The sequence below is a fragment of the Phocoena phocoena genome, chromosome 5, assembly GCF_963924675.1.
Source record: "Phocoena phocoena chromosome 5, mPhoPho1.1, whole genome shotgun sequence".
Classification (NCBI taxonomy): Eukaryota; Metazoa; Chordata; class Mammalia; order Artiodactyla; family Phocoenidae; genus Phocoena; species Phocoena phocoena.
The window spans coordinates 21,306,905-21,327,243 of record NC_089223.1 but is presented as its reverse complement, the minus strand read 5'-3'; the positions used below and the strand labels follow the sequence as shown (position 1 = coordinate 21,327,243).

Below are 20,339 nucleotides of genomic sequence, written 5' to 3'. Positions count from 1 at the left end.
GCTGAGCCAGGACTTGATTTCAGGGACTTCAACTACAGAGCTTGGAAACTTAATTATTACTCACTGTTGCCTAAGGAAAAGGCATCCTCCATAAATGAATAATAAGGGAAATAACTAGCCTGTGAAGCAATATTTATTTGTGAATGGTTAATAGACTTAGCAGCAATAATTGTAATGTGCAAATTATATGTGCTTAAACCTAAATTTATCTGAGCTGAAGGCTTCCTCTCCATGTACTAAAATTATAAAACTAAAACTTTTCCCCAAAATCATTCAACTCAGACTAGTGAAGTATTGTTTCATCTCCTGGACCAGAGGAGCAAAAAGTGCAAAGGTCAGGCCATGAGATTAGGAAGAAGGAAATAGGAAGAGGACCTTGGACAAGCATAGATATGAGGACAGCATAGATGGGAAGGAGGGAAGGTAGAAAAGAGGGAGGTAGAACAAGGCAGGGAGGGGAGAAACAAGACCAGAGATGTCAGTTGAGAGGGAGAAAAGTCAAGGTAAATACTAAGAACAGAGTGGATTTTAAAATTTGTGGAGGGAATAAGGAAGATGTGAGAAAAAAGAGAAGGCATGAGGTGCAACAAATTAAAGATGCTACGATGAATCAGCCTCTATTAGAATGTTGAAAATGAGACCGAATATGATGGTGTTTTCCTTAAAACAAACGTAGGAGGAAGAGTTACAATAAGTAGTCTAGTGAAATGACAGAGACAGTTCTGCTCTGTATCTTGACCATTTTGTCAACATGGCCCATCTGGTATGTGGAAGTTAAGATCATAACCCTAACATGAATCCTGAATTTGAGGTCCATGTGGAAATAGCAGTGTTTGGCTTATAAACATCCCATCTTCTGAGAGGAATTAAGGTTAACAACTTTGGGGAGCCCAGACACATGGTAATAGGAACACGTGCTGTCTACACCCACCATCCATGTGGTGGCCATTCATTGCAGGGGAAGCACCGCTTGAGGCTCAAACCAGACACACTGAAGTGACAGCCTGAACTGAGAACCTGGTACATTGTAGTCTCTCATTAAATATTTGTTGAGTGGATGAATGGACAAAAGAATGTGCAACTTTTCCTTGTTGGTCATTCTTTCCTATCTCTCTTTTGGAGACTAATTTTTTAGAGAAGAAGAAATCAAGTGAGTGTAAGTGAGAATTTTAATAACTCAAGGCAGTAGGAAGAGAATCCATATAGGCTTGATTAAAATACTACATATAAAAGATTTCAAGATAGTAGGTAGCTCTTCCTCTTCTCCTTCTTTAAGGGCACGCTGAGGATTTTTAACCCACTCAATAAATTAGGAAACCATGAGTCTATTCTGATTTACATACATACATACATAATAGTCTGATGTGAAATGGAATATTTACATAGTTTCACAATATCTCCCACCCCCCAAATACTTGCTTATTATTAAAAGAAAAAGGAGTAAGTTACCACCATAACCAAGGGGGCAAAGTGAACCTCACTAGTAAAGGGATAAATAGAAATTATGTACCACCTGATAGGGTGCAATGAGAAGAACACAGCATCACTTCTGATATTCTTGCCAAGTGTATCAATATTGAGGACCCTTTTATAAACTAACTGCTCTATAATCTTTAAAAGTATCAAGGTTACAAAAGTAAAGATTGAGGAATTGTTCCAGATTGAAGGAGGCTAAATCGACATGACAACTAAATGCAATGTATGATTCTAGCTGGGTGCCTTTTCTGTCACGGATATTATCAAGACAACTGGTGAGCCTTAAATGCACTTTGAAGATGAGGTGACAGTAATGTATGAATGTATGACTTTGTTGGTTGTATCATGATTATGAAGGAGATTGTCCTTGTTCGTAGGAAGTGCGCACTAAAGTGTCCGGGGGTGATGGGGCATTGAGTTGGCAACTTACTCTCAAATAATTCAGGAAGAAAGGATCCTTCTTCACATGCTTGCAAGTTTTTGGCACTTGATATTGTTTCAAAATAAAACTTAAACATATAAGATATGACTATGCTGAAGGGTGGCATTTACAATTTAATGTCTTATCTCCCCTTCTCCCCACCCTCTGTGCCTGGTGTGTCCTATAGCCAAATCTACCACTTTCTACATTTTATTTTCCTAATACAAATTTTTGCATGCATCACTAAAAATGCAAAAGACAGTAGTGATGTTTTGATAGGTGTCCTTAATCCTAGCACTGGTATTTTCACATGCTTCTCAAAATCAGCACTCATGTTAGGATTAATATCTTTCTTCTGTATATCAGAAAAACTTCTGTTAATCTTATCTTTAAGAAAAAAATTATTGTATAAATAGAACATGAAAATGTAATAACATAATCCCTACACATTAGTAAATACATTTTCCGAAGTTCTCGTCCCATCCTAGTCCATATACATAAATTACTTTTACATGGTTGTAATCACAACATAGGTACAATTTTATATTCTACCTTTCTTGTCTGAGCGTACTCCAATATTGTTAGAGAGCCTCTGGGGCTCTTCTTGCCCTCTGAATCTATGATTACATTTTTGAAACAGTGACCTCATAACATAACTAAGGGACCATATTACATTGTTCAATGTCTGCAAAGCACCTTATTGCTTCCACCTTGTCAGTATAATGCAGTTATGCAATCTGGTAATTGCTGTCCTGATGCACTGTCATTTGATGAAGGCTTTGAAGTCACTCAGACCTGGGCTGCTATCCCAGCTCTGCTTCATACAAGTTCTTAAACCTTTCTGAGCCCCAGTCTTCAATCTCAAAAACAGGGATAATAATGTCTGTCACATGCTATTTGTGAGGATTAAATGAGATAATGAATGTGAAGTTCTGAGCACAGCACCTGGGACGTATTAAGTTCTCAATAAATGTTATTAACATTTATCTAAGAGACACATGACTAGTTAATAGAATGTGGGCTCACTCCAAATACTTAATTTTGTGACTCTCTTAGTTTTATTTGTGATGAATGTGGGTTATTTTTTAGATGGTATCAAATATCCAAAGAGTTCACCAGGATTTCTAAAGAAACCAACTGGTTTTCCTAATTGTCTCCAGAATTGAGAACCTATAGGAAAATTAGAGTGACAGGTGACTAATCATCTTTCTTCAATGTCTGCTTTAGATTACCTGTCTCCCACACCCCAAAACAAAAGGTTGGCAAAAAAGAATCCCTTAAAAATGTAATCATTGGAACATGACAGAAATATTAAACATACAGTTTGCTTTTCAAAAATGACCAGTTAGCTGTGAATTTGCCTAATTCCTTTTACAGTCAAATGATTACATACTATGGAAAATGGATAATGTCCCAACTTACAAAATGGACCAACAAAGGAGATACTGTTTGTGTTAGCAGGAAATATTCTACAAGTACTATTCTTTGAGAAATTCCTTGAAACATAGGCTCTCCCTGGGCAATTGTGTGTTTGACGATCACTAAGTATTTCACAGAGAGGCACTGGCTGAAAATGTTAGTGTCTAGGGGCCAACCATCATTGCTAACTGTGACTGGCTCAAATTATATATCAACTGTGTTTTCTGGGGTTTTTTAAACATCTTTATTGGAGTATAACCGCTTTACAATTGTGTGTTAGTTTCTGCTTTATAACAAAGTGAATCAGCTATACATATACATGTATCCCCATATCTCCTCCCTCTTCATCTCCCTCTCACCCTCCCTATCCCACCCCTCTAGCTGGTCACAAAGCACCTAGCTGATCTCCCTGTGCTATGCGGTTGCTTCCCACTAGCTATCTATTTTACATTTAGTAGTGTATATATGTCCATGCCACTCTCTCACTTCGTCCCAGCTTATCCTTCCCCCTTCCCGTGTCCTCAAGTCCATTCTCAACTACGTTGTATTTACAGAAATTCTGTTTTTACACTATTTTAAAGCAGAAGGGACAGGAATCCCCTGTACATTGAGGAACACTGTCATAGCACAAAGAAGCTCAAGCCATTTAAAATTCTAAAATTAAAAAGGATAAGAAACAGTGTTGAAAAAACATCTTCTAGATACTTTTATAAACAAAGCTTTCTAAATAGTTATCATGACCTTAGAGAAACCCACTAACCTTTTCACCAAGAATGCAAATGAAAGCAAAATATTCACATAGGTGAAGGAATAATAGTTGTCTTTTGTCTGCTTGGAAAAGGTAGTGAAGATTCTCAGGAGGGATAAGAAAGGACGAATGTGTTTTAAAATGCAAGCTTTTTCCACTTTTACTCGTGTCATGCTACCAGCGAGGAGAGAACCAAGGCATGTGCACAGCCAAGTAGTCTGAGCCAAAGTCATTAAGCTGACAATGAAACGTGTGTGTGGAGAAACAAGGGAGCAATGATTAAATGGGGAAGAAAGCCAGTAAGGGCTGAAAAGGGGTGACTGTTGGCTGTGTGCATCCCAGGGAGGCTGGTGGAGGGAAGATTCAGGTCGCTCTAACAAAAAGTTGGCAAGGAACAAACACATGAAAAGATGCTCAACATCACTAATCATTAGAGAAATGCAAATCAAAACTACAATGAGGTATCACCTCACACTGGTCAGAATGGCCATCATCAAAAAATCTACAAACGATAAATGTGGGAGAGTGTGGAGAAAAGGGAACCCTCTTGCACTGTTGGTGGGAATGTAAATTTATACAACCACTATGGAGAACAATATGGAGGTTCCTTAAAAAACTAAAAAGAGAACTACCATATGACCCAGCAATCCCAGTACTGGGCATATAACCCTGAGAAAACCATAATTCAATAAGAGTCATGTACCACAATGTTCACTGCAGCTCTATTTACAATAGCCAGGCCATGGAAGCAACCTAAGTGTCCATCAACAGATGAATGGATAAAGATGTGGCACATATATACAATGGAATATTACTCAGCCATAAAAAGAAATGAAATTGAGTTATTTGTAGTTTGGTGGATGGACCTAGAGTCTGTCATACAGAGTGAAGTAAGTCAGAAAGAGAAAAACAAATACTGTATGCTAACACATATATATGAATCTAAAAAAATGGTATTGATGAACCTAGTGGCAGGGCAGGAATAAAGATGCAGACATAGAGAACAGACTTGAGGACACAGTGGGGGAAGAGGAAGCTGGGACGAAGTGAGAGAGTAGTATTGACATGTATACACTACCAAATGTAAAACAGACAGCTAGTGGGAAGATGCTGCATAGCACAGGGAGATCAGCTCGGTGCTTTGTGACCACCTAGAGGGGTGGGAGGGAGGCTCAAGAGGGAGGGGATACGGGGACATATGTGTACATAGAGCTGATTCACTTGGTTGTGTAGCAGAAACTAACACAACATTGTAAAGCAATTTTACTCCAATAAAGATGTAAAAAAAAGCTGGCAAGGGAGGCTCACTATTCTCCTGGCCATTCATGGGGGCTGCCACTGAGTCCCTTCCCTTTCCAATGTCAAATTCAAGGATTGAAAATGAAGGTTAAAGCCTATCCGTGAAAGCAAAACATGTCTTTCTGAAACAGCTTTTACAACAACTCTGATTCTGTGATTGGAGTACATATTGCTTCCTGTAGGGTCACTGAGAGCTTTTGAATCACTTAAACATCATTCCTAGGGTTGAGGAGCACAGCTGAAGCTGGTTCCTCCAGTCTGCCCTGCTCTTTAAGCATCACCCTCCTTCTCTCTACACTCCAGATTCTGTCTGAAGGCTCAAAGAGAACCTTCAAAGGATCTCTCAGGGGAACCCCAAGCGTCTAAGGAAACCAGGCTCTGACCCTCAAATTCGGAACAAGTCAGGCAGGCTGGAGGCCTGTGAGGGGAAATGTGTCCAAAGTGGATCCAATCCAATTGGAGCCTTTTTGAAATGAAGGTCCCCATGATGGAAAATAGCCCCCTGGCTCCCTTCTTGACAGGAAAAAGACGTGGGGAAGGTCAGCATCTCATTAGCTCATGAGCTCAGGTAAATCAAATTCACCCTTGATCTTTTGAATCTCCTCTGGATTTTTCTCTAGGAAAAAAAATTAGCACAATTATGAAGGCTTTCATATAAATTTAACGTAAAACATTCTTACTCCCTTTTTTGTTGTTGTTAATCTAATAAAGAAAAAACACATTACTGACACAAGGCGATTGATGGATGGTTTTGTCTTTTAAGGGAAGAGTCAAAATATTAATACTTACGTTTTGATGAGAAAATTAGAGAACAATCTAGATTACTGAGAATATTTAGATGCTGCCGTAACATTCTGTTTCTTAAGTTTGTTTATTAAAACTAGTTTTTGCATTATGCTAGATTGTTTTATTTCAGTTAAGTGGATTTCTTCTGATGGAAGATTTTTTTTCGCAGAAAGCACTTACAATTTCTAGTGATACATTAGTGACCCCAGAGTCATAGCACTCTCAGAAGCTACTGAGAAGCAGAGTTAATCTCCTTTTTCTTATTGAATCTCTTCTGCTAAGTCTCAAAGGCATTTTGCTGGGCCAGGGGAGGTATTCCCAATGCCACTGTCCATATTATCTTCAGCTTACAGGAAGAGATATTTCACTTGGCCAATGACATTATGTATACTTATATGGATCCCAAATGCCAATTAAGATTTGCTGAAACTTTCTGCCATTGCTGGTGCAATGAACACCCTTGTTCAAGCCACTAAAAACAAAAACACTTGTACCATTCTAGAGGTGATCTCTTTTGGCATCTCTAAGTATGTCTGAATAATCTTTTAAATTAATATTCATGGCCAAATTCATTGGAGGGTATAAACTGAGGTGAAGCAGGGAGCGCTTCACTGTTCCTGACCAGCACATGCGACCAACCCTCACCTCATCCTTGTGTACTTATTGAAGGATGCCTCCACTCCAGGAGTCATCAGCACCATATCCTCCCATGAGGTCCAGGGTAACGCAGTCAAGCCCTTACCAGCAGTGCAGGGGACGCTGGAGCGTGGTGCTGGCTGCAAACACTGGCTCCATTCACCATCAGAAAAGAAAAGCCTGCTCCCTTTTTTCGGACAAGACTCCTGCTATGACTCACTGTGTCTTCCAGCTGGGTAGCCACGAGTATGTTTCCTTCTTTAGCCCATATTATAATGGAGGGTGAGATGAAAAGGAATACAGGCCCTTGATACCTTGGAGTGCTAACTAATGCAGGGCGTCGTGTCTGATCTGCTGCTTGGCTGAGGGGATGGCAGATGGCCTTCTGAAAGCTTTTCAAACCCAGACCGCTTTCAGCGGGGCACGAGGGGGGTATTGTTACATTTTCCAAACAGTGGTAGGAAGAGGTACCAAATAAAAGCACACGACAATTGTGCCACTTCTCCAGGAAGCTTATTACCACCTTACAATGAGGGCTAATTGGGATGCCAAAAACAGATGCAGAAGCAGCTTTGACTATTATCCAGGAGAGATTTTAGAGAGCAGAGTCAGGAAGGAGGCTGAGGCATAAAGGAGGACAGTGGTGGGAAGAATGTTGGCAGGGAAGAGGTGAGGGCCAGGATGAAGAGGAAAAAGAGGAGCTATCTTATTTGTATCAGAAGAGAATCATGCTCTTGTTTAAAGGGTTTGTTCGTATCCACCCCCCGCCCCCTTCTACCACAAGCCTCTTTATCAGGAAGACATCAGCAGTCCCACTTACAGAGCAGCATCCACAGGGCGGTGCCGTTACCATGACAGCCAATGTTGACAAATCTTGGAGCCTTTTAAGAAACTTGTGTGTGATCTCTTTGAAGTGGGCAAAGGAGGAACTAAAATGTACTGAATACTTACTGTAGGCCAGGCTGGTTCAGGAAGCCTCCTTTATTATTTCATTTAATCTTCAAAACAATTCAGAGACATACTCTTATGATCATTTCATGATCTAGGAAACTGAGGCTCAGGGATGTTACATAACTCGCTAAAAGTCCAACAGACTCAAGTCCAGGAATTTCTGACTCCAAAGTTCAAGCCCTTTCTTCCACACTACTCTGAGCCAATTCTCCAAATAGCCAGGTCCTGTCTACTACCTGGCAAGTGATAGTAGGTGCTCAATAAATGTTTTCTGAAAGCAAAACTAAATGACCCAGAAGTGGAGATAGGAAAGAAACTCTTAAAACTAGAAATGATTTAGGAAAGCTGACCTTAGGAGTCTATTCTCAGCTAGGGGCCCTCATCCCAGTGTACACACAAACTCAATCAGAATTATTTGGCCAAAATGTTTTGAGTGTCTATTAGGTGCCAGACATTGGATTAGGTGCCAGAAGTACAGACATTTTAAAACCCAGGTTCCATCTTCCAGCAGCTCACAGTCTGTTGGTGGAAGGAACCCATATACATACAAGTATAATATGCTGTGAAAAAATATAGGTAGAGATAAGCTTGGCATTCTGAGAAAGGAGAAAGGAAACCTTACTCAGCCTGGGAAGGTCAAGGAAGGCTTCCTGGAGGAGGTGATGCCTGGATGGGTTCTTAAAGGATGAATAGGAATTAGCCAGGCAAGAAAGGGTGAGTTTTGTTATTCCAGGCAAAGAGAGCAGTATGAGCAAAGTCCAGAGGCATGAAATAGACAGCATGTGCATAGAACATTAAGTGTTTCCTACTGAGCCCAAACTTTGTGGCAGGAAATGACACTGAAGAGATAGGTAGAGCCAGGAAGAGGGAGACTTTAAATGCCACGTTAAGTGTCTTGGACTTCAGCCAGCAGGAGATGCAAGGCATCGATCGGTCTCTGCAGGGAGAGGGAGTGATATAGGCAGTGTGGAGGAGAGATGTGAAGGGATAGAAATTGAAATAGGAAGAACAGTTGGGCAGTTGATGCTGTGGTTTATGTGGGAGATGATGAGGGCCTGATCAGGGAAGTGGTGATAAGATTGGAGAAGGCCAGATTAATTTGAGAAACATTTTCAAGGTCAAGTCAACAGGAATCAGTGCTTTGATTGGGTTGTGAGAAATGATAATGGGACGACATGTGAATTTCTCGCTTTAGGAACTGGGTAGATGATGCGGCCATTCATTAAAATTATGAATCATACGTGGGAGCAGATTATGGGGTTCCCAAGGGGTAAGATGAGTTCATTTGACACCTGGGACATATCTAGGTTCTAGCAAGCAGTTGGATTATGAATCAGAAACTAAGAAGAGAGATAAAGACAAACGATAAAGATTTGAGAACAGAAGTCTGAAAATACCTTCTTCTGCAGTCATATCTGACCTGCAGATGTGTTTTGTTTGGACTTCCATGATATTGTTTTTAAAATTAGGATTAGGTGGAAAACAGGGAAGAATCAGGAAGTTGCACCAAAAAAACCCCTGTATTTTTGGTGTCTCTTGAAAACTGTGCTTTTTTGCATTTCCATTCTTTCATGACAGCAGTCAGCTAGAAGTGGGAAGCAGCTTGGCTCTCTGAGCAGGGCACATGCTCTTCAGGAGCCTCAGTCCTCACCTGGCTGGGCCCCTGGCCCAGAGGCTCAGCGTTGGTTGCTATCTCATCATCACAATTGCTGTTGCCTTGCTTACAGTAGAGTTAAAAGAAAAGTAAACTTTTCTTGTTCTCTTAATCAAAAGTAGCAAAAGAAATCTAGTCCAAGAGGACTGTGTGTTTCAAAGAAAATGATGTTGTGAAATTAATAATGTTCCCATATATTTGATGTGCAAACCAACCATGTCCTTGTTGAAAGAATTAAACTTGAAACATCACTGTGAAATAAACCATATTAAGAGTAATATCTGCTACATGTAAAAGATACATGATGACTTTCCATTTGTTTGTATCTTCTTTAGTTTCTTTCATCATTGTTTTGTAATTTTCATACCACCCAAAGTCTTTACTATTGTTAAATTGTCCATACCACCCAAAGCAGTCTACACACTCAGGGCAGTTCCTATCAAAATCCCAATGGCATTTTTTACAGAAATAGAAAAAACAATTCTAAAGGTAATATGAAACCACAAAAGCCCCCAAATAACCAAAAAAAACCTGAGAGAAAAAAAGAACAAAGGTAGAGGCATCACACTTCGTGATTTCAGAGTAATAAAAATATATTACAGAGGTGGACCTTCAAGATGGCAGAGGAGTAAGACGTGGAGATCACCTTCCTCCCCACAAATACATCAGAAATACATCTACATGTGGAACAACTCCTACAGAACACCTACTGAACGCTGGCAGAAGAACTCAGACTTCCCAAAAGGCAAGAAACTCCCCACGTACCTGAGTAGGGCAAAAGAAAAAAGAAAAAACAGAGACAAAAGAATGGGCACGGAACCTGCACCTCAGGGAGGGAGCTGTGAAGGAGGAAAAGTTTCCACACACTAGGAAGCCCCTTAGCGGGCAGAGACTGCGGGTGGCAGAGTGGGGATGCTTCGGAGCCACGGAGGAGAGCACAGCAACAGGGGTGCGGAGGGCAAAGCAGAGAGATTCCCACACAGAGGATCAGTGCTGACCAGCACTCACCAGCCTGAGAGGCTTGTCTGCTCACCCACCGGGGCGGGCCAGGGCTGGGAGCTGAGGCTTGGGCTTCGGAGGTCGGACCCCAGGGAGAGGACTGGGGTTGGCTGCGTGAACACAGCCTGAACGGGTTAGTGCACCACAGCTAGTGGAAGGGAGTCCAGAAAAAAGTCTGGACCTGCCTAAGAGACAAGAGTCCATTATTTTGGGGTGCACGAGGAGAGGAGATTCAGAGCACCTCCTAAACGAGCTCCAGAGATGGGCATGAGCTGCGGCTATCAGTGAGGACACCAGAAATGGGTATGAGACACTAAGGCTGCTGCTGCCGCCACCAAGAAGCCTGTGTGTAAACACAGGTCACTGTCCACACCTCCCCTTCTGGGAGCCTGTGCAGCCCACCACTGCCAGGGTCCCATGATCCAGGGACAACTTCCCCAGGAGAATGCACGGCACGCCTCAGGCTACTGCAATGTCACACCGGCCTCTGTCAGCACAGGCTCGCCCCACATTCATATTATAACTACTGTACCCCTCCCTGCCCCCGGCATGAGTGAGCCAGAGCCCCCTAATCAGCCACTGCTTTAAACCTGTCCTGTCTGGGTAGGAACAGAAGCATGAGGGTGACCTACACGCAGAGGTGGGGCCAACTCCAAAGCTGAACCCCAGGAGCTGTGGGAACAAAGAAGAGAAAGGGAAATTCCTCCCAGCAGCCTCAGAAGCAGTGGAGTAAATCCCCACAATCAACTTGAGGTACCCTGCATCTGTGGAATACCTGAATAGACAATGAATCAACCCAAAATTGAGGCAGTGGATTTGGGGAGCAACTGTAGACTTGGGGTTTGCTGTCTGCGACTGACTTGTTTCTGACTTTTATGTTTATCTTAGTATAGTTTTAGTGCTTGTTATCATTGGTGGATTTGTTTATTGGTTTGGTTGCAATCTTCTTTTTCTTTATTACTTTTTAATTTTAATTTAAAATTTTAATTATTTTATTTTATATTATTTATTTATTAAAATTCTCTCTTTCTTTCTTTCTTTCTTTTCTCCCTTTTCTTCTAAGCCATGTGGCTGACAGGGTTTGGTGCTCTGGCCTGGTGTCAGGCCTGAGCCTCTGAGGTGGGAGAGCCGAGTTCAGGACATTGGTCTACCAGAGACCTCCCAGCCCCACGTCATATCAATTGGCAAGACCTCTCCCAGAGATCTCAGTCTAAACGCTAAGACCCAGCTCTACCCAATGGCCAGCAAGCTCCAGTGCTGGACACCCCATGCCAAACAACTAGCAAGACAGGATCACAACTCCACCTATTAGCAGACAGGCTGCCTAAAATCATACTAAGTTCAAAGACACCCCAAAACACACCACCAGACGTGGTCCTGCCCACCAGAAAGACAAGATCCAGTCTCATCCACCAGAACACAGGCACTAGTGCCCTCCACCAGGAAGCCTACACAAGCTACTGAACCAACCTTACACGCTGGGGCTGGGGACACACACCAAAAACAATGGGAACTATAAAACTGCAGCCTGTGGAAAGGAGACCCCAAACACAGCAAGTTAAGCAAAATGAGAAGACAGAGAAATACACAGAGATGAAGGAGCAAGGTAAAAACCAACCAATGCTATGAGACTAGATATCAATTAAAGGAAAAAATCTGTAAAAAATACAAACACATGGAGGCTAAACAATACACTACTAAATAACCAAGAGATCACTGAAGAAATCAAAGAGGAAATCAAAAAATACCTAGAAACAAATGACAATGAAAACACGACAACCCAAAGCCTATGGGATGCAGACAAAGCAGTTCTAAGAGGGAAGTTTATAGCAATACAATCCTACCTTAAGAAACAAGAAACATCTCAAATAAACAACCTAACCTTACATCTAAAGCAATTAGAGAAAGAAGAACAAAAAACCCCCAAAGTTAGCAGAAGGAGAGAAGTCATAAAGATTAGATCAGAAATAAATGAAAAAGAAATGAATGAAATGATAGCAAAGATCAATAAAACAAAGCTCGTTCTTTGAGAAGATAAACAAAGTTGATAAACCATTAGCCAGACTCATCAAGAAAAAAAAGGAGGAAGACTCAAATCAATAGAATTAGAAATGAAAAAGGAGAAGTAACAACTGACACTACAGAAATACAAAGGATCATGAGCGACTACTACAAGCAACTATATGCCAATAAAATGGACAACCGGGAAGAAATGGACAAATTCTTAGAAATGCACAACCTTCAGAGACTGAACCAGGAAGAAATAGAAAATATGAACAGACCAATCACAAGCCCTGAAATTGAAACTGTGATTAAAAATCTTCCAACAAACAAAAGCCCAGGACCAGATGGCTTCACAGGTGAATTCTATCAAACATTTAGAGGAGAGAAAACACCGATCCTTCTCAAACTCTTCCAAAATATAGCAGAGGGAGGACCACTCCCAAACTGATTCTATGAGGCCACCATCACCCTGATACCAAAACCAGACAAAGATGTCACAAAGAAAGAAAACTACAGGCCAATATCACTGATGAACGTAGATGCAAAAATCCTCAACAAAATACTAGCAAACAGAATTCAACAGCACATTAAAAGGATCATACACCACGATGAAGTGGGGTTTATGCCAGGAGTGCAAAGATTCTTCAATATATGCAAATCAATCAGTGTGATACACCATATTAACAAACTGAAGGAGAAAAACCATATGATCATCTCAATAGATGCAGACGAACCTTTCAACAAAATTCAACACCCATTTATGATAAAAACCCTCCAGAAAGTAGGCATAGAGGGAACTTACCTCAACATAATAAAGGCCATAAATGACAAACCCACAGCCAACATCATCCTCAATGGTGAAAAACTGAAACCATTTCCACTAAGATCAGGAGCAAGACAAGATTGCCCACTCTCACCACTATTATTCAACATAGTTTTGGAAGTTTTAGCCACAACAATCAGAGAAGAAAAAGGAATCCAAATCAGAAAAGAAGAAGTAAAACTGTCACTGTTTGCAGATGACATGATACTCTACATAGAGAATCCTAAAGAGGCTACCAGAAAACTACTAGAGTTAATCAATGAATTTGGTAAAGTAGCAGCATACAAAATTAATGCACAGGGCTTCCCTGGTGGCACAGTGGTTGAGAGTCCGCCTGCCGATGCAGGGGACATGGGTTCATGCCCTGGTCCAGAAAGATCCCACATGCCATGGAGCAGCTGGGCCCGTGAGCCATGGCCACTGAGCCTGCGTGTCCAGAGCCTGTGCTCCGCAATGGGAGAGGCCACAGCAGGGAGAGGTGCGCATACTGCAAAAAAAAAAAAAAAAAAGATACATGATGGAGAAACCTAATAAACTGAAATGAGCATAGAAATTTCAATGGTTTGTTTTGGAAACTGAATGAAATAAACAATGATATACCATTGTCTCTTTCCCACAAATACACTGCTTGGCCCTAAATGTGTTTGAATTTACAAGCTGTTTTAGAGTCACTGGTATATAGTGTGGAACCAGAGAGAGAAGGAAAGCAGGCCAAGGGCAGAATCTTGGGGAAAGACTTGTAGGAAAGAGTTCCCAAAGGAGCCTGAGAATGATGAGGAGAGGTTAAAGGAGAACCTGAGAACTGTGGTAGCATCAAAGCCAGGGGATCAGAAAGACAGGAAGGAAGGACAGAGCAATACTATCAAATGTCTTTGTCCTGAACTGTGTGTCTGTCACCCAGAAGGGAGGCCAGTGCAACAACCGTACAGCTTAGACCGGAGATTCCCAAACTACCTTGGTTCACGGTGCCCTTCATTTTAAGTTATTTTTTTACAGTTCTCCAAGGCCAAGAGAAATACCAAACAGTTCCACAAATTAAGTATTCAGGTCCAAACATCTTAATAAGTATTTGTGGCCTTAAAACTTAGTAATCATTTGAAAAAAAAAACACTACACCTAAGCTTAAAGAAATTTCAATTTCTTTAAAACTTCACTCTTAAGTTTTCCTTCTTAACAGCAGGAAACTCAGCATGGAAATAGATGTTATTGAAAGAAATGTAGGTCAATCTAATGTGAAATTGTGAACAAGCTGCATTTGTTTCATCATAATTTGTCTTCCCATTTTTATTTATCAAAGACCAAGAACCTCTTATTAACAAGAGCATACCAGTACTGCCACATCAAATTGATACACTTATCTCCAAAAGCCAAAGAACATGGGGTTTCAGTTCTTTCCTGCTACAAGTACCTGAGCAATTTCTATGTGCCGTCTTGGAAAGCTGAAGCAGCACGAATCAGAGCTAGTGCCTCAGCCCACTGCTGGTTACCACGCTGGACCATCACTGAAGGCCCCTGGTGCCCCAAGATTCTGTGACTCGTCTGCAGGGATGAGGAGGTCTTGAGGGCGAGCAAGGAGCCTTCAAAGCCCTCCCTCGGCTGCGACAGCTCACCACCAACCCAGGCATCCTGCTTACCCCGTCCCAGTTTATCACTTTATTCCGCGCCTACGCCTACTGCCGGCCTCACATTCGGTTAGCTAACAACTTCGACGGTGTCCCTCTCCAAACTGTTGACAACCTTGGATTAGACGCCTGACTTCAAATCCCCGCCCTCCTCTGCTTTTGTGGGCCCTGGAAGCGCGAGGGCGGCAGAGGATGAGACGCGGAGGGTTAGGGATGAGGCGGTGCCGAGGACTGGATGAAAGTCATCTGTTTCACAAAGGCTTCTTCTCAGCCTCAGCGAGCATCAGCTTTCAGACCCAGCCCACGTCACAAGGGAGAAAGAATCCTGGGCGGGGGCGTCTTCGGAGCAAGCCAGCGCCCCGTAGGAACCGCACGCGCCCACGGCATATAGGACTCCCCACGCGCACGCTCAGAGCTCATCGTGTCTTCCACGAGCTAAGGAGCAGGTTTTCCCAGGTCTTTGTTTCCTTCGCTGCCATCTGCAGCTCTGTCGTTTTTCTAAAACGCCCTGATGGGAGCATGTGAAGGCCAGCGGTATCCCACTTCTTCAACAGCCCGGGGACCTTGTACTTTTCCTCGCGTCGTAAAGGCTGAAAATGCGCCTGTTTGATTTTCAAAGCCCCCAGCATGTTTATGCGGTGCCAGGAGGCCAAGTTTAGCTCTGGCTGGCTGGCAGTTCGGCTAATTGGCCACACTTTAGAAAGAGGCTTTTTGAATCTGAGCATTTAGGGAGAAAGTGGAGAAGCGTGGCTGTATGAAAGCAATTGATGTTAAATATTCATGTTCTGCTCTGTTAATCAGAATCAGTAACCCCCATTGCTTAGCTGCAGTCTTGCTGGCTTCTATGACTGTGCTAAGGGAACTTGGATACAAAACAACGTCACCAACCCCCCCCCCCCCCCCACACACACACACGACGTAGTTGCTTATAGGTTTGAAGTGTTTCTAGTTAACATTGTGCCACTCAGCAGTGTCTGTTTTCTCTCGGATGTTGAATGAGCCATAGTTACCCCTTCCATCAGCGTTTTAGAACCACTGCTCCCCTCTTTTTCCTTCTCTTGTGTGGAATTCAGCAAACTTTGTCCTTGCTTAAAAACCGGACATTTTCTGCAGTAATTTTTAAAGCGAATTGCAGTGTATTCTAGTTCATTTTTCAGAAATGGTAAAATTATTTCACGAAATAGAGAAGTAGTGGACTATAATTGAACAAATTGGAGTAATAATATCCTAGGTTGTTTTAGGTCTTCTCTCATCACTGACTTCATATTGGCAAACTGGTGCTAAGTAATATAAATGGGGCGTCTGTACTTTATATATATAACATACACTTTACATATGTTGAGGTCATGTTTCCTGAGCTCTTAGGAAATAAACATTTTATATTTTTATTTGTCAACTGATTTTTTAAAGTACGTGTAATTCAACCACAAGAACCTTTAAAATAATCACTTAATTTTAAAGGAAAAAGAAAAATAGCTCTTAATTAAACATTTTTTTGGTTTTATTTTTGTAGCTATATTTTTTCAAGTTTTCTACAATGACTATGTTTTACCATTATAATAAAAACAATAAAAACTATAGTTTTAAAAAACAGCTGAGCAGTTGCTGAATTTTATGTTTCAGAATTCATCAGGTTCTTCCTTACCTGTGTCGTCTGCAAGAGAAATGTTGGTGAAAGTACGATCCTCCTCTTCCTCTTGGCTGGACCCGTCCATCTTGTTCACTTTTCAGGCCTGTTAGTGAGAAAAATGGGGGCAGGGGGAACGGCAGTTCTCTCATGTGATCGCCCTTGTTAAATAATTAATAAATGAGCGCCCACGTAGGTGCTATCTGATCCTTGCACAAGCCACCCTCTTCCTGCTTTCCACCTGAGGAGTTCTTAGTGCGTGTTGTGGACCTAACCGGAAATGATTAGAGACCCAAGTTAAAGAGTTACAAACCTTTACCTGAAGCAGTTGAGTTGGCACTCCTGCTGTACTCTGGCTAGATGTCAAACCTCGCCTTCAATCCAGTATCAGTTTCCTTAGACTGAATTGTCCAAGAACATTGTCCCAAAAGCCCTGGAATGAGGTTGGGGGGAGAAATTGAGTTTTATGTGATTAACAAATCTTTTGGACACCTACAATAAAATTCTAAGGGATTTGGGTCAGTGACCTAGCACATGACTTGGTCACAGAGCCTCAGTTTCCTATCCTGTATCACAATGTCTTCTGTAAGGATTATTAATGACTCCAAACAATCAGGCATATGTGAGGGAATAAGATTCTCTATGTATTAAGCTCATCAGTGCTCTCTCATATTATTGTATATTACTCCATGAAATCTCATTAAAATGACAAGATCTCCCTTCTCTATTTCTGGAGGAGCCAAAGGGGAGAGATGTTGGGCTTGCCAGCCCTTAGGCCAAAGGCCCTTTGCTAGAGGAGGAAATTTTCTTGTACAGCTGTTTTTCTTTGCCCCTAGTCCCCCTCGATATACATAAACAAACCCAAAACTTTAAAAAAATTTTACATCATCACTCTTTGGGGGAAAAAATCAGCCAAATTTGATGAAGAATTTTAAGCAGGTATTAAAATTGAGCTACTACATGCTATATTTTGCCCTAAGTGCTTTGATACATAGGATTTTTTTTATTCATCTGAGTTTATTATTGCTATATCAAGCAAAATGGATGTAAGCTGTTGGAAATCCTAATGTTAAAAATTAAATTTCACTAGAATTCCCCCTAATTTTCCAATTCCATCCTACACATATTATGTGCCTATTTGATACAAGCTGGGGACTCTGGAGGGCTCAAAGTAAGAAATAGCTATTGCTGTTAATAAGCTTATTAAAAAGCTCAAAGGCAAGATTCATTGAGGTTTAAGAAGGTAAAGAGTATACCTGGTTGGCAGATCTTGAAAGACTTAGAGAAAGTGACATCTGAGTTGCTTGATCAGTGACAAGTGGTATCCAATAGGCAAAAATGGCCGGGTGGTGAGTGCTTTCTCAGTGAAGGGACATGGACAAAGGCTCAAAGATGAGGAAGCATTAGGCACATTTGGGAACCAAGAGTGGAAGGTACATGCAGCTAAGAGATAGTAGATAAGGTGGCATATAGGTAAAGTTCATAGCTAAGAGAGTTTTGAATGCCAGACTATGTTAGTCCTCTAAGAATCGGACACTAAAGTAGGATTAAAAGGGTGAGAGAATACAGGGATGGAACCAGGAAAGGCTGGGAGAGCCATCAGAACATGATGCAGAGCTGACAAAGCAGGATGGAAAGTCTAGCTTGTCCTTCAGACTAGGGAAATTTCAACAAGGTTGTCAAAGAGTACTCAAGCCAAAGTTGACCATAAGAGGCGTCCTGTTCCTCCCAGGAATGGTCTCCCTTAGCACTCCTGCAGTGCTTAGTTACTGGATGGGAGCAGCTGGTGGGAAGTGAGACCTTTGAGCAAATATGGTGATTTCAGAGCACAGCAGCTGGGGCTCTTGGTCAGTTACACCAAAGTTGGAGGTCTACAAGGCATATGCTCATGGCTACCATATGAGCTGCATTTTCTAGCAACTCTATATATAATCATGGAAGCGTAGAAATACCTCTCTTTCTGATCCATCCTCTGTCAGTCCTAGAAATAATAGCACTCACCTAAGTAGTTACTAGTGCTAAGCAACAACCCCATGAAGTAGGCACTAATATTATTTCCATTTTAAAGATGAGGGAGCTGAGGAATGGAGAGAGATTAAATAAAAGACAAGCAGCTAAGTAAGGCTGGGATTGGAATCCAGGCCCTCTGGATCCAGGGTCTGTGCTCTTAATCACTATATTTATACCATTTTTCCTGGCAAAGAATTTAGAAACCAAAGTGTGCTTTGGCTTAACCTATGTATTTGGGTTTTATTTTTATTACTTATGGCCAATCGTACTTTTTGTTACTATTAGCCTAGGCACTTGTTTTTTGCCTTCTTTCTGATTACCTTCAAGGACATTTCTCATGAAGTATCTATGTTAATGGACAGGGGAGTGAAAAGAGATAAAACTCAAGTCAGTCAGCTTTGCCACTATTCCCATAGTCTTTGGGCAAAGTTATAATGGAGATGTTCACTTTTAACTGTAGTGGAGAATTATCTGTGGATTTAAATTATCTATGTCAAATATTTACTCCTATGTTTTCTTCTACTAGTTTTATTGTTTTACTTCTTAAATTAAGGTTGATCCATTCTGAGTTAATTTTTGTATATGCAGTGAGGTAGGGGTGCAGCTTCGTTCTTTTGCATTTAGATATCCAGTTGTCCCAACACTATTTGTTGAAGAGACTATTCTTTCCCCTATTGAATGGTCTTGGCATCCTTGTCAAAATCAATTGACCATAGATTTTTTGGGGGGGTTTATTTCTGAAATCTCAGTTCTATTCTATCGGTACTTATGTCAGTACCACACTGTTTTGATTACGGTAGCTTTGTGGTTAGTTTTGTAGTCAGAAAGTGTGAGTACTCGAACATTTTCTTCTTTAAATAAAGTTTTGACTATTTGGGGTCCCTTGCAGTTCCATATGAATTTGAAGATTGCATGAATTTGGTAATGAATTCTTAGATTTGACACCAAAAACACAAGCAACAAAAGAATTAATAGATAAATTGGATTTCATAAAAATTAAAAACATTTGTGCATTTTGATAATGTCAAAGGACATTATCAAAAATGTGAAAAGGCAACCTAAAGAATGTAAGAAAATATTTGCAAACCACATAGCTGATAAGGATTTAATGTCCAGAATATATAAAGAACTCTTAACAACTCAACACAAAGAGACAGACAACCCACTTTTGAAAAAGGACAGACAAGTGCCTGCATGTGGTCACGTCTGCCAGAGACAAGCGCTGCCTGTCTGAGCCCCAACGTCTGAGGAGGGGCTCTGAGGCGCTTGTCCAGGATGGTTTTTTCCTAAACAGCACAGAGCCTTGCTTTTCTGGATGCTCCCCCAGTGGTTTACTCCTTACTTTTCAGGCATCAGGGCTGTGCCTCTGAGGTGGGAGAGCCCAGTTCAGGACATTGGTGCACCAGAGACCTCCCAGCTCCACATAATTTCAAAGGGCGAAAACCTCCCAGAGATCTTCATCTCAATGCCAAGACCCAGCTCCACTCAACAACCAGCAAGCTATAGTGCTGGACACCCTATGCCAAACAACTAGCAAGACAGGAACACAACACCATCCATTAGCAGACAGGCTGCCTCAAATCATAATAAGGTCACAGACACTGCAAAACACACCACCAGACGTGGACCTGCCACCAGAAAGACAAGATCCAGCCTCATCCACCAGAACACAGGCACTAGTCCCCTTCACCAGGAAGCCTACACAACCCACCGAACGAACCTTAGCCACTTGGGGCAGACACCAAAAACAACGGGAACTATGAACATGCAACCTGCAAAAAGGAGACCCCAAACACAGTAAGTTAAGCAAAGTGAGAAGACAGAGAAACACACAGCAGACGAGGAGCAAGGTAAAAATCCACCA

At 41.6% G+C, this 20,339-nt stretch overlaps 1 protein-coding gene across 3 annotated transcripts in view; it reads right to left on the bottom strand.

Annotated features, from left to right (window-relative positions):
- Window positions 1-16,553, bottom strand: part of SCOC (short coiled-coil protein) — a 37,757-nt gene extending 21,204 nt beyond the window's left edge. For all 3 annotated transcript variants that reach the window (XM_065877859.1, XM_065877860.1, XM_065877861.1), the window contains exon 1: window positions 16,484-16,553. In XM_065877859.1, the coding sequence (XP_065733931.1) occupies window positions 16,484-16,553 (70 nt within the window). The remainder of the gene's footprint in view (window positions 1-16,483) is intronic.
- Window positions 16,554-20,339: the final 3,786 nt, after the last annotated feature.